Here is a 19,703-nt window from a genome sequence, read left to right on the forward strand (position 1 = left end):
ATATAAACACCATATGGGTTCGACCTAGGGAGGTGGAGGCTACTTCCACTTGTGGCACTACTACATAAACAAGTTTTGAAGCGAATTCTGCCAGCATAATCATTTCATAGCAGTGCTGGTATCACCTCAGAACTATGAACTACCGTATTTATCGGCGTATAACACGCACTTTTTTCCCCTGAAAATAGGGGGCAAATGATGTGTGCGTGTTATACGCCGATATAACCTTAAGAAGCCCCCCAGCGGCGCGGAGCGCCGCCCTAGCCCCCGCCCCCCTCCCGAGCAGCGCGGCCCTAGCCCCCGTCCCCCCCAGCGACGCGGCCCAAGCCCCCACCCCCCGAGACCCGGCCCGCGGCCCGAGCCCCCACCCCCCGAGACCCGAGCGGCGCGGGCCCGAGCCCCCGAGACCCGAGCGGCGCGGGCCCGAGCCCCCCCCCCCCGCGACCCGCGCGGCGCGGCCCGAGCCCCCACCCCCCGAGACCCGGCCCGCGGCCCGAGCCCCCACCCCCCGAGACCCGGCCCGCGGCCCGAGCCCCCGAGACCCGAGCGGCGCGGGCCCGAGCCCCCGAGACCCGAGACCGGAGCGGCGCGCGGGCCCGAGCCCCCGAGACCCGAGCGGCGCGGGCCCGAGCCCCCACCCCCCCAGACCCCCGCCGCGGCCAGAGCCCCCCCCCCCCCAGACCCGGCCCGCGGCCCGAGCCCCCACCCCCCGAGACCCGAGCGGCGCGGGCCCGAGCCCCCGAGACCCGAGCGGCGCGGGCCCGAGCCCCCACCCCCCGAAACCCGCCGGGGGGGGCCCGAGCCCCCCACCCCCGAGACCCGGCCCGCGGCCCGAGCCCCCACCCCCCGAGACCCGGCCGGCGCGGCCCGAGCCCCCACCCCCCGAGACCCGGCCCGCGGCCCGAGCCCCCACCCCCCGAGACCCGAGCGGCGCGGGCCCGAGCCCCCACCCCCCGAGACCTGGCCCGCGGCCCGAGCCCCCACCCCCGAGACCCGAGCGGCGCGGGCCCGAGCCCCCCCCCCCCCGCCCCGCCCCGCCCCGCCCCGGCTCGGCTCGGCTCGGCTCACAGCGCAGCAGCCGCATGGCTCCGGAGGGGGCTGAGCTCTTTCCCGCTCAGAGCCACGTGGGGAGGGGGCGGGGCCGCAAACTCCAGGCTCAGGTCAGCTGCCTCTGCTGGGCCCGGAGCTTTATTTGAAATTTACCGGTAAGTTTTTTTCCTGAAATTTCCCCCTTAAAATGAAGGTGCGTGTTATACGCCTGTGCGTGTTATACGCCGATAAATACGGTACATGTGCTAGTGGATCCACTACATTATTTACTGTACACCGGAGTTGTATGAGTCTTTCCCAATGTTTAACCACCAGATTTTCTGCAAGTAGGATGGGGTGTTTGCCCCACGTCAGCCCCAAAAGGGCCAAGGAAGCTGAGAAAGGGCCAATCAGTGGCCACACATGAGAGGTTAGGCTGCCAAAGCAATTCCTGATTGGAAGACGGCATTCAGCTGAGCAGAAAATGGCTGCAGCGACCCTCTGTGCTTTAGAGAGGAAAGGAGGGAACCTAAGGAAAGAGTAGGATCCTGTGGTCCTGGCCCTGAGAGAAGGGTGTACCTAACAGAGAGATGGGCAGAGAAGAAAGCCTGCTGGAGATGAGTAGGAAGCAGTCCACGGAGAAAAGGGACCGAGCAGACCTTGGCTACATGTTGTAGAGTCCCTGGGCTGGAACCCAGAGTTGTAAGAAGGCCTGGGTTCCCCTACCAGGCACTGATGGAGTGGCATTGCCTTGACAGCAGGTCCACTGTGACTCTATACCCCAGAAGGGGAAACAACATAGTGACCTGGCAAGAGGGCCGAGTCACAAAGAGGAAGCTGCAGTCCCTGGAGTGAGGCAGGGGCTGTAGAGCGAGAGAGAAGACAACAGGCTGAGACCCTGCAAAGAGAGGTGTCGGACCTGGAAGAGAGCTAATCCCCAGAAAAGCCAGGAAGAGGTGCCACCATCGAGTACCCCATGACAGTAAGGAATGATATTCTGTGAATCAGAGTTGAATTCATCTCGTACCAACCTTATTATTTCCTGAAATCCTCTCTGTTTCATTTTCTATTTCTTGTCGAATTTCATCAAAGTCTGTATAGAGCTGAAATACAGAAGCAAAAGTAACTTAAAGTCAGACAGCAATGTACTTACTGCATATATCTATGAGAGAGAGAGAGAGAGAGAGAGAGAGCGCGCGCGCGCGCTATATATCACCAAAATGTTCTTCTTGCCAACAAAGTGATACATACTGTAAGTATGCATATAAAAAGCAAGAATCATCTTCAGCACTATTTTACAATGCTATCAAAGTGAACATTAATAGCTGGAATAGCTTATGTTCTTATGTATCCCCCATCATTCTCCATCTTTGGCTTTGCCAGAAGTTGTAGAAACAGTTTGGCATCAACAGCAAATCAATTAATAGTTCAAAAATAATTTCATAACAGTGTTCTATAAACATGTGAAAAAAACCCTCTACATGAGTGGCCTATGCCATAGCTTCAAGCAACACACAAAGAGGGGGGAAAACACAATGACACAAAATACTGCATTCTGCCACACCTCTTCACAGCAAATTTCTCCTCCCTGACCCAAAGTACAGGGAATCAGAACTGGGGCCCTCTTCAACCCACTCCAAAAAGATCCAAATCAAAATCAACAAGCAAGTCATCAAATCAAGGATGGCTTGCTTCAATCAAGGGAGACAAACTGTCCTTATCGTAGAAAGACTCTTTAGCATTACAGTCCTTCACTGTTCACCACATGGCTGGGGAAGCTCTTTCTATTCATTTCAATCCCCCTCCTACAGTCTTCCACTACTTTCCTCTTATCTCTCTGCTCAAGTAAGTCTCTAGTTAACTCCTTCCCTGACCATCTTAATCTGGAGTAATAAAAACAATTTGTAATGGTATATGTACTTATCTTTGTAATTTCCACTCAATGCTTCACCAAAACACACTAAAAGCAAAGCCAACAATACATACAAATTTGGAATTTTTAAAGCCTAGCCATTCAAGCCAATATAGTGAGGACAAGCACTGTAGAAGAGAAACAACCCAGAGACACCATAACTTTAAACTTCCTTTTCTGAACTTAAAAACCCCACAAACTTCTCAAGAAAAAAGTTCTATCTTGGCATGAAATGTAGCATGTGGAATTCATCCCTTTTAGGGGAAGTTGATGGTGGAGAAAGGGTTGGGATTGAACTTCAGGCTTATAATGGAAAGCTAGCTCACTTTAACTATGAAGGAGCTACTGTCACTCCACAATAAACATACCTTATTTTTGGTGTGAAGAAATTTACCCCATTCTTCAGCATCAATCCCTGAAAACAAAACCATTACATGAGTTAGAGAGGAAAAAAAAAAGTTTAATTTTCAAGGACACCCTACTAAGAGCCTAAGTATCCTCGTGTCTTTTTCACATGAACAGTTTGTTGAAAACCAAGATACATTTTCTTTTAAAGTAGCAGCAGAAATGCAAAAGTTAATCTACTTCCTACTGTAAGAAATTAAATGGCTTTAAATACATTACTTAACATTCTGCATCTCATTCCAAATGTTAATTTGTAGATCCGTTGCCTAATTTCCACTCTCTGAATAATGGATTTGAATAAAAGAATGACTCAATTTCCTATCCTAGCAGTCCCCAGAAATGCTCTGCCTATTTAAAGATCAGTTTGTGACCAAAAAAAATAACTTTTTGCAACATCCTTTTTTGCATACAAGTAAGCATACATACAGCGCACTCTACATGGATCAGATTACAGCTGAAAGAAATTGTTAGAAAAATCTGCTCAAGCAAAAAAAAAAAACAAAAAAAAAACAAAAAAAAACAAGTAGAACACTTATGTATTGTTTAACAATGAAACCTTGGGGCAGAAGTCTTATAAAGCCCAATTCTGCCAGAGGTCAAGCATCCTTAGCCTTATGGACTTCAATGTTGGCTGACAATACTCTGTGCTTCTTAGGACAGGCCAAAAACCAGCAAAGGAGTCACAGAAGTGGCCACTTCTGTTATTGAGTGTACTTAAGTGCAAGCTCCTACTAAAAAAAGTAAGTTTTAGTCATATCTGGAGACATCTGTATTCCCTCAACTAGATCTCCATTTTTTTAAGTGATGTTGCATTTCAGAAATTCACAGTTTCTCTATACAGAAATCAGTTCTAGAAAGGAACCAACAAGAACTCTGCTTACTACTTGCTCATCCAAATACTGCTTATCTAAAAGTAAGTACCATTCAAACTGTCTCATTCTGGTAGGAGTCCCAAAAGAAACTCACCTATACATATGAAAAACACATTACGTAACTAAAATGTTATGAAAGTTATATGATAAAGCAACACATCGCAAAAGAAAAGTTAAATCCATCCCTTAGATGCTAATGCAGAGCAAAAAGACAGAAATTACTGAAATTGAAAAAAAAGCCACAAGACTGACCAAAATAATCATCAGTCAACACAGTAGGCAGTGTGTTAAAGTAAAAGTGCAGTCAGCAATAAAGTAGCATGAAAACAGGTAGTTATAATACATAAACATGCAGATAATGTGTAGGGACAACAAACAAGTGGCTAAAAGAAACCTTTAGTAAGGTGTCTTGGATTTTTCCATGTAGCAGGGTCTGCAGTTAAACAGAAACAGCATTGAATAACGTTTAGTATTTGCCATTAAGTTTTACATAGCATTCTCTTTACCTTTCTGTACCAGACTTAAAGGGATTATAAAAGCATGCAGACAGACATGCATGCTATTCAATTATTAATGAAAATGCATAATGCATTATCACAATACACTGTAAACAGATCTTGAACACTCATCACTAAATGATATCCATTAATCAAATATATCGTCATGTCGTTTATTTGATGCCTTTATTATTGCTGTTCATCTCAGAATTACTGTTTTGAAGTACTTTGATTTCAAACACACAAAACAGTGCCCTTTTCAATAGAGCAATCTAGGACTTCCCTTGATGAGGGTCATTTCTCACCTTGGATAAGCTATAAAACCTATTTGAAAACAAGGATTTAATATGTGTTGTTTTGTTTTTTTAACATATTGCTGGAGATGGCTAATGTTCTGTAGAGAGATTAACTTTTTGCTGCATAAATCACAGTTATGCATGACAACTTCCTGCACATCAATAAGAAACTCATGAAAATTAAAATAAGCAGGATACAATGGCCAGAAATCTGAGATTATTTAAGAAGAGACAGTGCCAGGTAATTTAGACTTTAAAAATGTAGGTTTCTAAAACAAAGTTTATCCACATCCTGTATCTCCCTTTACACTAAGAAGGCTATTTCCTCACACCATCCTCTACTGGGAGTGGAGGAAGCCAACTAGGGTCATAAAAGGCTGCCATCAGAACCCCAAGATGGGGGAGGGATAGCTCAGTGATTTGAGCATTGGGCTGCTAAACCTAGGGTTGTGAGTTCAATCCTTGAGGGGGCCACTTAGGGATCTGGGGCAAAAATTGGTCCTGCTAGTGAAGGCAGGGGGCTGGACTTGATGACCTTTCAAGGTCCCTTCCAGTTCTAGGAGATTGGTATATCTCCAATTATTACTTACTTATTACTTATTACTTCTAGGTTGAGATGGGGACAGCAAGGACTTCCCAAAACAGTAACAAGCAGCACCACTGGTGCATGAAGAGACGCAGCTGGTCTCCCAGCTCTCCCTCTCCAATACTTTACAGTCCCTAAACACCAGTAGACCACTTATTATCTGAAATCTAGACATCATTGTTCCTGTTTACTCATCCCTTCATTCCACCCTATAACAAACAAAAATAAAGAAATGGAACAGAAGAGAGACATGCCCAGCCACACTCTGAAGATGCTGTACCAGTTACTCCACCCTTTGTCTTTTTAGATGGTAAGTTTTTTTGCAGCAGGAACTGTCTTCCTTTGTGCTTGTACCAATTACAACAGGGGGCCCCAAAACCTGACTGGGTCTTCTGCCTGCTACTGAGATATAAACAGCACTTGCTTCAGATATCACAAGGTCCTATGTTTGGAGGTACTGATGTGAAAAGCTGATAAAATAATGTTGCTTTAGTAAACTTCAGATTCTAGATTCAGACTCTTGCTCCTATCTTCTGGCTCCATTTTAACTGTCCAGTAAGACTGCAACATTTAACTTCCCACCCCAAATACTAAAACAGTAACGGTTCCTAAACTGATCCGTCATACGTCCTCTTCCCCTATCCCATCCTCCCACAAAACGGATGAAGTTTAATTGTAAAAATGATTCTTAGCTGCAAGGCCAATTTAATAATTAATGGGGGCAGAAATTTAACAGAGCTCTCTCAATTGTTTTCTTTGTCCTGTAATTTAATAGAAACCAATGCAGCATGCTATTGCCACGAACATGTTATATGACTATCAACAAACAGAACTATTATGAGGTATTTGCTCTGATCAAACCAAGAACCCCTCTCAGACCTCAGTGCAAATGAGAGCTATGGAGATTGTGTCTCTGTCAGATATGATGATGTGAAAATACAGTGCTTACTCCCTCACTTCTAATGGAGTAGACTATTCTCTTTAGTTAATATATTTTCTGTATTTTGGGTTAGAAGCTCTTTGGAAGCTTCAAATTCTGTTCTACTGAATAGCAATCGTATTTACTATCCCTTCATTTCAGTGAAGCGGTATGATTTTATCATGCACAAAAGTGACTCAAAAAATAGTTGCTCTTTGGTCTGGCACAAAAGAAAATCAGAAACATTTACAGTTACATGGTTCTTAGACTTATCCTCCCTACCAGAGTGCTGAGGATCAAACTCAAACACAGTAGGTAGGCTTCTTCAAGAGAAAAATTATATGGGCTCATTCTTCAGGTAAATCACACTGACTCTTGTCAAAGGATATAAAAATGAAATTAGCATCACTGGAAAGTAGAGGTTATTTCCAACTGCCTGTACAGTTATGTCATGTCAATGTATTTACCTTCAACTTCTTTTTGAAAAACAATCTAGTATTGGGCACAATAATATTAAGATCTGAAAACAAGTACAATAGGTGACAATTCGAAAGTCTCTAAACTACAAAACAAGGGAGGAATTTTCTGGGTGAATATACCTATGCTGAAGATAAATTTCTGTTTATAAAAACATATGTATAAAGCCTCACTTTTGGAACCAAAATGTGTATGATTTATATCCAAGCTTTAGTGAATAAAGCTGGTGTTAAAATGTTAAATCAATATCAGCACAATACAAGGAGGCATTCAAATGAAAGCACAAAGAACCATTATGTGTTCTTACGTTTATGAGCAAAGAGTTCATTAACAGTATGTTCAAAATAGTACAGTGCACTGGTGCAGAAACTGAGGACTTCTTGTATAAGATTCAACTAGCAGAAAAATCTCCCCTCACTTAGGGACAATTTGTCATTTTGATAGGCAAATATTAAGTTTGTTTTCCTCATTCTAATTCATTCAAATTAGAGGTGAACCATAATATTTTTTGCCCACGCTAATAATTTTTATTGACCATTTTGCAAGTTTAGTGTATTTTTTAAAAAACTGAAGGAAATATGTCGATTTATTTAATGATCGGATGCTAAAATATGCTTGAGAGAACAGATTTCCACAAGAGCTCTGAAACAGAAACCAAATTTACTAGACTGGAATAACTGGAGCAGCTAAAACATTGTGGATAATATGAAATCCTTCTTTATTATACAATAAATGTCTAGCATTCCTGATTATCCAGCATTCTTGCAAAAATGTCATATGTTGCTATCCAATGCCCTGTCTGGGGATTGCGATATTATGGGCTGGACTTGTAAAATTAGTAGCTAGCCTATGACATTACCTGGCACTTTAACAGGTAACCAACTTAATCAACTACAGTCAAATGCCCCAGGGTTAGTTCCATGAAATGCACTTCAGAGTTAGACGTGTAGGGTTCAGATATGCAACTGTCCTTCGATTTATTTACAAATTGTATTGTATGGCCACCATACACAACTACTATACATCAGTTTTAGAAATATATACTTTCATCTTATTAGCAAGTGGAATATAATTCTAATTATTTTGAAAATAATCCATTATTTGCACTATTTTTGGAATTTTAAAAATGAACTACCAAGTTGTCCTAGTTCATTTGGCAAAACCTTCACACTACATTTCAAAGCTAAAATGGTTCTTATTCTGCATATGCATTAGCACAATGATGTCAGCAGGAACATATTTAATTCTGAGAATAGCATTTGTTAGGGAACAGTATTAAAGGGCCAATAGATTAAGCATCAAATCACTCCTCTCTCCCCCACTGGTGTTTGTCCTATGTTGTCATTCAGCTTCATATTAATAATCTAGGTTTGGTGACAAAATTACACATACAATTCAAATTCCAGAGGGTATTTACCTGCCAAAATGTTTTTGGTTTTTTTAAAATGTAGGTCAAATTCTGGACTTCATCTCCTTAACTGTTTGCTTTATAATATCAACAAAACAGACCCTCTGACAGCAGGCAGCTTTGACGTTGTATGAGAAACAACAGACCATGCTGACTCATTCAGGAAAGGCTGCAGTATGAATGGCTGTAACTCAACAGTATATAATTTTGTAAATACTCAAAAGAAAGCAAAACAAGTTATTTTTTCCAAAAAAGAAAATTCTCTAAATCCCTAAAATTATTATAGGACAACTATGCATAAGGACACTATGTAAGGATAAAGTTCATATGGTTATTCTTTATTTCATGCCATTTTAGTCCTTGAAGCTGGAATGAAAAAAAGACAAGTCTGATGATAATCATAATTAGCTATATATATAGACAGTTGTTTATGTACTTATATCTAACACACAAATAGGGCCCTACCAAATGCTTGAAAAATGCGTCACCAACCGTGAAATCTGGTCTTTTGTGTGCTTTTACTCTACACTATACAGATTTCATGAGGGAGACAAGCATTTCTCAAACTGGTGGTTCTCACCCAAAAAAGAGTTGCAGGGGGGATGGAAGGTTATTGTGTGTGGGGGGGGGGTGGTATGTGTCACAGTACTGCCACCCTTACTTCTTCGCTGCATTCAGAGCTGGGTGGCCAAAGACTGGCGGCTGTTGGCTGGGCGCTCAGTTCTGAAGGCAGCACCCTGACAGCAATACCATACCGTACCAAGCCACCCTTACTTCTGTGCTGCTGCCTTCAGAGCTGGGCAGCCAGAGAGGGGCAGCTGCTGACTGAAGGCCCAGCTCTGAAGGCAGCAGCACAGAAGTACGGGTGGCAAAACCATACCATGCCATCCTTACTTCTGCACTGCTGCTGGCAGTGGCTCTGCCTTCGGACTGGGTTCCTGGCCAGCAGCTGCCGCTCTCAGGCCACCCAGCTCTGAAGGCAGGGCCACCGTCAGCAGCAATGCATAAGTAAGGGTAGCAGTACCACAACCCCTCCCACCAATAACCTTGCAACCCCCCCCAACTCCTTTTCTGAGTCAGAACCCCTACAATTATAACACCGTGACATTTCAGATTTAAATATCTGAAATCATGAAATTTACTATTTTAAAAATCCTATGACCTTGCAATTGACCAAAATGGACCGTGAATTTGATAGGGCCATACCCATAAAGAAAGGTATCTATTGAAAAGTGTCTGTGTATTTTGCTCTTAGTATTTGTCCCTGCTTCTTGGAGCATCCATGCAGTTTGTCTGCACCTTGGTAAAGAAATTCTAACTTAGTTGATAGAAGCCATAAAGCTCTGTCCATTCCGATCAGATGAGCCTACCTTACTCTGAAAATTAAAAATGTAGATATAACACTTGGCACATATATAGAGGCTTTCATCCAAAGATCTCAATGGGCTTTATACCATAAATATTTAATTTAATTCATCATCCCTGTGCAGGAGGTACCATTATCCCCATTTTACAGCTGAAATGACTGAAGCCCAAGGTCACAGGAAATTTGTGACAAAGCTGAGAACAGAAGAGATGCCTACAAACTCCTAATACTCTGTCCTAGTCTACAAAACCATCTTTTCTACCCTTAATCTTGCAGACTAGTACAAAAATTAGTAATTAGCATGCATCTCATTCTACAGTGCATGAAGTGAAAGCAGTTCAAAGGGTACCAAAACATTAAGTGCAGATAAAACGCAAATAATGTGAAATTAAATTTCACAGATACTTTAAAGAAACCAAATGTGTTCTATGGTTCTATTTTAGTATTCATATGCCTCTCAGAGTCCATCCTTGTCAATTAGTTAATTGTGCTGTGTGTTAAAAGCTTTTAACTTTTATACATTGGATTTGTGTTTTCTGTCACTTTCAGCAACAATGGCATTTGGAGCCAGAACACAGTCAAGGTTCTCTGGTGTTTAATGGTAATTTTTCAAGAACCAAAAGATACAAAAAGTATATTAATAAAACAAAACAAGTAACAGACTTCTAGAACCTTGATTTAATATTTTCAGGAATCTGTTCTGAACTAAAGGTTTTAAAAGGAGCTTTATTTAAATTCAGGAAAAAGTAACAATTTTAGTATATATATTTAAGTTTATCATGCCATCAGAAGTGTATGTGTTTTCACTGTCAAATGGAAAGATTTTTTGCTATGATTGATTAATTCTAGTGGCCTTACTCTTACATAGACCAAGAGTATTACTTAACGCAAAGTGAAACTGTTCCAACTTCCAGCGGGCAATTGATCTGCTAATGGGTAAGGAGTAGCCACTAAAAGAGACTAAAGCTTTAGACTAGACAAGATTTAGAATAATCTAAATCATCCTGTTTTTATATGGCTTAGAATTTCTCAATACTGCTTAGTAAAATGATAGCAATAAGCCACTGGAGGTTCCAATTAAGTTTTAAACTAATAAAGGTTGGTTTTCGTCATCCCCAGCCCACTATTTTTTCCAGTGTACATACGTTCTTTAACTCCTCTCTACAGTCATGCACTTGTTGGGGAGGTTTTATTTATCAGCAGGAACAGGGAACATAAGCAAAAATGCTCTGCACACCCTATGCAATCACTACCAGTCAGATACCGTAATACTCTCTTCTCACAGGTGCTCACTGAATTCAAGGGAGAGAACAAAGGTAAGACTAAAAATATGAAACTTAGAAAAGCTACTGAAAGAATCAATTAGCCTAACTGCCAGAACGTTTGCAGCTTCTGTTGTATGGGTAGCATAGTTGGTGACAGTGGCTATGTTTTCTCAACACAATTATATGTATAAAATAAGCCTCAAAGGAATAAGAAAAAAAGTTAGTGATTTTTTTTCCCACAGAAAGGATAGAAATATCACGAGGTATTTCCTTTTAAGGACAACTACATAAACATGAAGATTAAAATCCCAGTTGGATCACTCTTACCATTTTCATCTCCAGATGTTTTCCGACGATCCTCTGGTGAAACATGCACCAGCTGCAGAATAAGGGGTCTCCGGGTGATAATTCCAGTACCTCTTGGGAGCAGATCCCTCCCCACAAGACTTTCCAGCACCGAACTCTTTCCACTGCTCTGAAAATTGAAACACATCCGTGACTTTCTTATATACCTATTATTGCAATGCTGTAATATTAACCTTTTAACATTTTATTTTATTTAAAGGAAAACAAATGCCTCCGCAGATTGTATTCATTTGTTTCACCAACCTTGAAGTAGGAACTTACTGGGCTTAAAAAAATATTTTGCACTTTTTTAGCACTTTCCATCCAGAGATCTCAAACCACTTTAAGAACATTAATCTTCACAACAACCTTTTGGAAATAACTGAAAAGTTGTTTAATTATACTTTAACTTCTATAAAGCACCTCTGTATCTTCTGGGGTGACTATTTTGTTATATCTTACAGTAACACTACAATGAGTAACAGTATAGTAGAGAGTTAATTTTCCTGGCTACACCATGATGGAAACATACAAGCGTCACTGAAAAAGTTGTTTTGCATTTGGGTACTTATCCTTTCTACATCAATACAGTAGAATCTTTCACATGAAAACGAGTACCCCAAGTAGAATTTTGCACGGCTATTGTACACCTCTTGGCAGGTAACTCCACGGATTGCAAAGCTGATGCATCTTGCCTATAGGACAATCAACCAGCAGCTGCTGACACAACACAGCAGTTAAGAAATACTTTCACTGAGGCCTGGTCTACACTGGTGGGGTGGGGAGGGAAGGGAAGATCAACCTAAGTTACGCAACTTCAGATATTTGAATAACGTATCTGAAGTCAACTTACTTAGATCTACTTATCGCGGTGTCGACTGTGGACGCTCCCCCGTTTACTCCGCCTCTCGCTCCAGTGGAGTACCAGAGTCGATGGGAGAGCGCTCAGTGATCGATTTATCGCATCATCACTAGATACAATAAATCGAACCCTGCTGGATCGATCGCTGCAGAGGTAAGTGTAGACATGCTCTAAGACTGCACAATCCTAAATTCCCCCTGAGTGGCATTTCCCTCTGCAGAACTTGTATATGAGGTTGGTAGAAGTGTAACGAGATCGGCAAAAATATCATATACATAAAGGTTCGAGGAAATACCTTGTTAATCACCTACTAACATTTACTACACCTGGGTACATTACCTCAATTCACTACAATTCTGGATTGACAGGTTTGGTTTGAGGTTCTATTAAAACAAAACTCCCTACTACACTCTTCAATTTCTCTGTAGTTTGCAGTTGAGGGGATAAGAATAGAAGGCAGGGAGCTAAAAAGGTCTTTGGCAATCACTGAATTATTGAGTCCCCAAATTATCACCCACCATCATGGTAGTTATTTAATAATCATTGAGCATACAGACATATCTACCTGCTACACATAGCTCTATGGAACCCTCTCCACTGGGTTCCAATCCAGGACCCAATAGTAAGCAGCTACGTCCTGCTACTCCAAGTGCTAGACTGCTGTTTTGCCTCCCTGGATCATTTCCTACCAAATCCCTCTTTTCCCAATGGATAAAGTAAAAATATGAAATAACTGAAATCAAAAAGTCTCAGACCTTCTGAGAGCTGCAAGTCCCTTCTCTGTGGGCTTTGCAAAGGTGGTACAGGTAGTAGCAGCACCTGCAGTGCTCCTTCCCAAGAGATCAGGGTGCAGGTCAGTTCACCTCTGCCAGCCACCTACTGAGCTGATCGGCTCCCCTTCCCTTTTAAGTTCCTCCTCCAGCCCATGCATGCTTTGCAGGTGAGGTGGGGCAGGGCTGCCTGGGCCCAAAGTAGCTCCTTACCCCCTTCCTTTCCAGTGCAGGGTTTGTACACTGTCACAGGGGCACTATTTAAGTCAAAATAGTAAATACAATTTGGTAACAATTGTCTTATTCCCAAGATTAGCTGCTGCTACCCTTCATTATCTTCAGTGTAGAAAGCTGTTTCTTTAACAATAGTTTAAAACCAAGAACTGATATGGAGGACATGAACCTAACCATATCATTGTTTACAAAAGCAGATTAAGGTGTCACAGTGAAAGGAGGATAAGAGAATGGGATTAAAAAGTGACTTGCTAAGGAGTTAAATTATAAAGTGCAAAGTAGTAACAGATTTTTACTGATGTGATGGGACAAGACAGCCAAATCACTATCTGCCCCACTAAAGGAAACACACACAGCAAGAGAGTATTAAGGAGAATATTTATGAATAAGGCTTCTACCTTAGAATGTATCACCTCCTCCTCAAGCATACAGGGCCAAAACCTTCAGTTGTTACTCAGAATTTCAACAGGAACATTGCCTAAAAAGAGCTTCTTGCTGAGGGAGAGAGCTATTTTACCAACAAATAGAGAAAGACTTAAAAACCACACTAAAAGTTATGCTGCTGTCAGATTTGCAAACCACAGCTGGAGTTACATTATGATGAAAAGAAAGTCCAAAATAATCACACCTAAATAATCTGAATTGGAATGTGGACCCACTCTAAAAAAATAACTACATAAATATGGAATATATGGAGTATACTGGCTCAGTCTCTTGTTACGGAATGTATTTATTGATGAAGGATTTGCAGTTGGTACCTTTTTGCTGTGTCTCACCTTTCTGCCAGAAAATCGGCATAAATATGGCACTCTTTCCACAGATCAGGTTGCCGACCCCTGTTCTAGTTTATATTAAATTCAGTGTTGAGTTGCAAGCTTTTGAAAGACCCATAACATTTTGTTCAGCGTTACAAACATTTCAGAGTTATGAACAACATCCATTCCCAAGATGCTCATAACTGAGGTTCTACTGCAGTCTCAAACTGATTCCAAAATCCAAACAAGAAAACTCATTACTAGAGATTTATTATTCAGATATTTGACAACATAAAGACTGTGCCTTGTGATCATCACATGTAGGGATCTTCTCCAACAGCTTCTAACATACATTACAGATTTCTCTGTTTAGAGAATACATTTGTGGTTGTCAAATTGATTTTTTTCTCAGCTGTTTTGGAAACATTTTTTTTAAGTGTGGGCAGGATTAAGGTACGAGGGTAAAACAAAAAAAAATTATCAAGTATTTGGAAAAAGCACTCTGCCACTCAGAAGGTGAACGGAGCCCAGGCAGCAAGCAGGAGTCAGTGGAAAAGAGAGAAAGAAGATCCTCTTATGTATTGATAACCGGTTAAAAGATAGGAAACAAAGGGTAAGGATAAATAGTCAGTTTTCAGAATGGAGAGAGGTAAATAGTGATGTCCCCCAGAGGTCTGTAGTGGGCCCAGTCCTATTGAACATATTCATAAATGATCTGGAAAAAGGGATAAACAGTGAGCTGGCAAAATGTGCAGATGATACAAAACTACACAAGATAGTTAAGCTACAAAAGGATCTCTCAAAACTAGGTGACTGGACAACAAAATGGCAGATAAAATTCAATGTTGATAAACACAAAATAATGCACACTGGAAAACATAATCCCAACTATACATAAAATGATGGGGTCTAAATTAGCTGTTACCACTCAAAAAAGATCTTGGATAGGTCTCTGAAAACATCCACTCAATTTGTAGCGGAAGTTCAAAAAGCGAACAGAACGTTGGGAATCATTAAGATATGGATAAGACGACAAACTATAGTGCCTCCATACAAATCGATAGTACGCCCACATATGGAATACTACGAGCAGACGTGGTCAACCCATCTCAAAAAAGATATATAGGAATTGGAAAAGGTTCAGAAAAGGGCAACAAATGATTAGGTGTATGGAACAACTTCCATATGAGGAAAGATTAATAAGACTGGGACTTTTCATCTTGGAAAAGAGATGACCAAAGAGGGATATGATAGAGGTCTATAAAATCATGACTGGTGTGGAGAAAGTAAATAAGGAACTGTTATTTACTCCTTCTCATAACACAAGAACTAGGGGTCACCAAATGAAATTAATATGCAGCTGCTTTAAAACAAACAAAAGGAAGTACTTCTTCACACAACACAGTCAACCTGTGGAACTCCTTGCAAGAGGATGTTGTGAAGGCCAAGACTACAACAAGGTTCAAAAAAGAACTAGATAAATTCATGGAGGATAGGTCCATCAACAGCTATTAGCCAATATGGGCAGGGATGGCATCCCTAACCCATTTGCCAGGTATGATGCCAGTTAGTTACAAGTATTGTATCGCTAATACTGACCTTGAATCAAAAGTTTTGCACAACTGATGCAAGGCATTCAAGACAAGTAAACTTCACAGCCTCTCAGCGCATTTGAAATCTTAACAATGCTTTTGGAACAGCAGGAAGATCCTTAGTGGACCAGTCCACTGTGATAATCCTTTTCAGTTTGTTAGTTTCACAGATGACAATTCCAGATTTGAAAAACTACAAAAAAATGTTTTTACAATATCTTTACAACAAACAAAAGGAAATATTTCTTCACACAATGCACAGTCAACCTGTGAAACTCCTTGCCACAGGATGTTGTGAAGGCCAAGACTATAACAGGGTTCAAAAAAGAACTTGATAAATTCATGGAGGATAGGTCCATCAATGGCTATTAACCAGGATAGGCAGGGATGGTGTCCCTAGCCTGTTTGACAAAAGCTGGGAATGGGCGACAGGATGGACCACTCAATGATTACCTTTTCTGTTCATTCCCTCTGGGGCACCTGGTATTGGCCACCGTCAGAAGACAGGATACTGGACTAGAAGAACCTTCAGTCTGACCCAGTATGGCCGTTCTTATGAAAAAAATGGTAGTACTTTAAACTTAGGCTTGGCAGAACCTTTTTTTATTATTATTATTTCAACAGAAAATATCAATGTTTAAGCATTTTACTTTTTATTGATTTTAAACTTTCACAGTTGTACAAAATTATAGGTTTTAAGCTTTTATTTTCATCAATTTAAATTTTCATAAGTTACAGGAAATTGGGGGGCAGACAATTATTTAATGACATGTTGCAATTCAAAAAGTTAAATCTTCATAACTGTTAAAACATAAATTGTCCACCTCTGTGTCAACATATACAAAGTATATGCGTGACGGAATTCTGTGCCACTGAGCATGCGCAGAATGTGTCTCCCCCGCAGATTTTTGCTTCCCTCCAGAAAAATGACTTTCTTACAGGGAAGCAAAGGAAAGACACAAGAGTGGTCATGCAACCCTTCCCAGTAGTATGTTTTCAGTGCCCAAGGCAGCCAGCAGAGGTAAATCACTGTGGGGCAGGAGGCGGGAGCGGGGAAGACTGGGCTGGTGGCTTCTACCCTGTGCCGGGCTCGGCTGCTAGTCATGGCTGGGCTGGGGAGGACGGGACTTCCTCTTCCCCTGCATGGTATCTGAGGCCGGGTCAGACCCACCTTTAGATTTCTCCCCAAGCTGTGGGAAGTTCTGCAAACCCACCCCCGCTTCCTGCTCCCTGAACCATCGTTCCTCAGCTGCAGGGGGAGGGATCCGTGTAGAGGGAGCTGCTCCCCCATATGCCCAACCCCCATGCATCCAGACCCTCTCATACCTAGACCCTCCCGCCGAGCCCCACTCCCCCTGCACCTGGACCAACCCGACAAGCCCCAACCAGCTGCACCTGGACCCCTACCCCACTGAGCCCAACTCCCCCAGCATCCGGACCCCACACTGACCCTCCACACCCAGACCCCCTTGCCAAATTCTATCCCGTCGACACAGCCCCCCACTGAGCCCCAACCACCTTTACCTGGACCCCCCTGCAGAATCGCATTACCGTTGCACCCAGCACCCCTGCCCTCAACAAGCCCCCTGTGCATCCACATCCCCCCTGCACCTAGATCTCCCACTGAACTGCCCGCACCTAGATTACCCTACACAGAACCCTCTCAACCCACACCTGGATCCTGCCCAATACTTGGATCCTGCCTTGCTCAGCCTGCATGCCCACACATGGTGCGCCTGGCCCAGAGAGGCAGAGACCTGGGTTGTTTCTGGGGTAGGCCTGGTCCTTGAGCTGTGTCAGGGTTGGGTGTAGCCTCACCTCTGAATCTGTGTCCCCGGGCGTGGGGGAGGAGCTGCACAGTGATCTCCCACCTCTGTGCAGCCAGTGGCTTGTGCTCCCCAATGTCATGCTGGAGCCGCCAGATTTATTTAACAAATGAAATTTGCAGAATTTTAAAATATTGTGCGCAGAATTTTTATTTTTGGGGCACAGAATGCCCTCAGGAGTAAAAGTAAATATCCTTAAAGCAGGTTAGATTTGATTTAAATCAAACTGATTTAAATCACTAGTCAGGAAGACTTGATTTAATCATGGATTTCTACATAAAAGTGCATTCTTGTCGGTTGTTATAACCTTAATACATATTCTTCACAACTCAGAGATAGATGTAGAAGATACACATTATACATTTTTAAAGTGATTTATTTTGAAAACTTTTCAGATTAGTTTTATAGCTATATCAGGAAATGAATGATTGTTTGGTTATTTCATTTATCAAAGGTAATTGAAGCAGATATTTATGAAGTCATTGGAAAGTGAACTATCTCCAATTCAACAAGTTAATCATTAATATTTGGAGGATTTTCTTGCCATGCTGTATTAGAAGGAGATCACCACCAGACAGATGTTTAAATTGTTTTAGTTAACTAAAACAAGAACGTTATGTATTCTGGATTTTTTTCTTCAACAGCAAACATAATATTTTAACAAAACAAGCATATGAATTTTTGAATTTAGTTAAACATTCAAGTTTTTTTAATTAGTTTTTTGTTAAAATTATTTTTAACTAAAACAGTTAAATTAAAATTTAAAAAAAAATTCAAATCGATTATGTCAAAGGTAATAAAGGTAATAATTGGAGATATACCAATCTCCTAGAGCTGGAAGGGACCTTGAAAGGTCATCGAGTCCAGCCCCCTGCCTTCACTAGCAGGACCAATTTTTGCCCCAGATCCCTAAGTGGCCCCCTCAAGGATTGAACTCACAACCCTGGGTTTAGCAGGCCAATGCTCAAACCACTGAGCTATCCCTCCCTCCATCCCTCATGTCAGCCAGGTCAACATGAGAAACTTAAAATATTGGCTTCTGCAGTTAACTCAGTCGTCTTCACCTTCATTTTCCTGTTCATTCAGAATCTGGAAAAGAAAAAACAAGCTTTCCTGCTTTTTCAGGACCCAAACAATTTCTCAATTTGGAATCAATTAGTCCAAAGGAAGAAAATATTCTTTCTACACCGGCAGAAGAAGCTACTGCTGTTAAAAGAGAGTATCACTTCACTTAAGCACTTGGATTCAGAGACTGTTGACTTCCACCAGTTCACTGATGTGACTTTCTTTAAAACATCAGCAGCAAACATATTTCTTGAATGGTTCTTATTCCCAAACTGGGTCTCTTTTACGGCCTGCTGCCATTTTAGGTTTTCCCTTCTAGTGAGAAAATGGTATGGTAGATCTCAAATCAATGAAGGCTACACTCAGAAAGACTGCAAGACTTCTGGAATATGCTGCTCAAACAGTTTCACTTTTGTTTCTACTGCCTGTCCCTCCCTTCTCACATTTATCTCCAGACTTCTTCTCCTTGTCCAGCTCTATTCCGCCCCCAAAAATCTTCAATTCATTGAACTTTTTTAAACTTTGCACTTGTAGAGAGAGGTAAGGGATAGACTCTGTGTACACAAATTTGCAGAGAGAGAACAGGGTTGAGGTCTGTTATTTCTCACCCCTATAGATTATTTATTTATGTATTTAATTTTTTTTTTTTGCTGTTAACAAGCATGTTATCTCTGGAGACACAAATCCACAGTTTGAGAACTGCAAAACTACTCATCTCTGATGGTATCTTCTAGACTGAGCACAGAGTCCCATTGGATAGACAGAAAGATTATCCTAAATAATCTATACAGAAGCCCCTGGAACCCCATAAATTTAGGTCCCTAATCCATGAACTATTGGAACTCATTTACAAAACTTTTCTTAAATATTACATGAATATATTGTCTCATACTATAGAACTAGAATTTATAATCCCTATTCCATGATGAGATATCTTTGAGCTATAATGTATCTATCTTTAGATAAAATGCTTTTTGAGGAAAAAATCTATCAAAAAAATCAGATTTTAAATAAAAAATCCGATTTAAATAAAAAAAATCCGCTTTTTAATTTATTTTTTAAAATCATTGCTTTTTATCCACCCCGCCTTAAAGCCAATTCTAATAAGCTCTCAAGCACCATTTTTCTCTCTTGCCGATCCATAAATTTTTATCATTATCAATGGACATATCTTTTCATTCATTTGTGGGGAAATTGATGTTTACTGACTTTTACCAATCAA

General features: G+C 41.4%; 1 protein-coding gene across 4 annotated transcripts in view; it reads right to left on the bottom strand.

The window, feature by feature from the left end:
- Window positions 1-19,703, bottom strand: part of DNM1L (dynamin 1 like) — a 53,086-nt gene that overhangs the window by 27,561 nt on the left and 5,822 nt on the right. For 2 of the 4 annotated variants that reach the window (XM_044990124.1, XM_044990143.1), the window contains exons 2-5: window positions 11,360-11,507; window positions 4,613-4,651; window positions 3,310-3,356; window positions 2,061-2,132 (exon numbers count right to left, since the gene is read on the bottom strand). In XM_044990124.1, the coding sequence (XP_044846059.1) occupies window positions 2,061-2,132; window positions 3,310-3,356; window positions 4,613-4,651; window positions 11,360-11,507 (306 nt within the window). The remainder of the gene's footprint in view (window positions 1-2,060; window positions 2,133-3,309; window positions 3,357-4,612; window positions 4,652-11,359; window positions 11,508-19,703) is intronic. The other 2 variants (XM_044990133.1, XM_044990152.1) reach the window with 1 other exon arrangement.

Source organism: Mauremys mutica, chromosome 1 (assembly GCF_020497125.1).
Source record: "Mauremys mutica isolate MM-2020 ecotype Southern chromosome 1, ASM2049712v1, whole genome shotgun sequence".
Classification (NCBI taxonomy): domain Eukaryota; kingdom Metazoa; phylum Chordata; order Testudines; family Geoemydidae; genus Mauremys; species Mauremys mutica.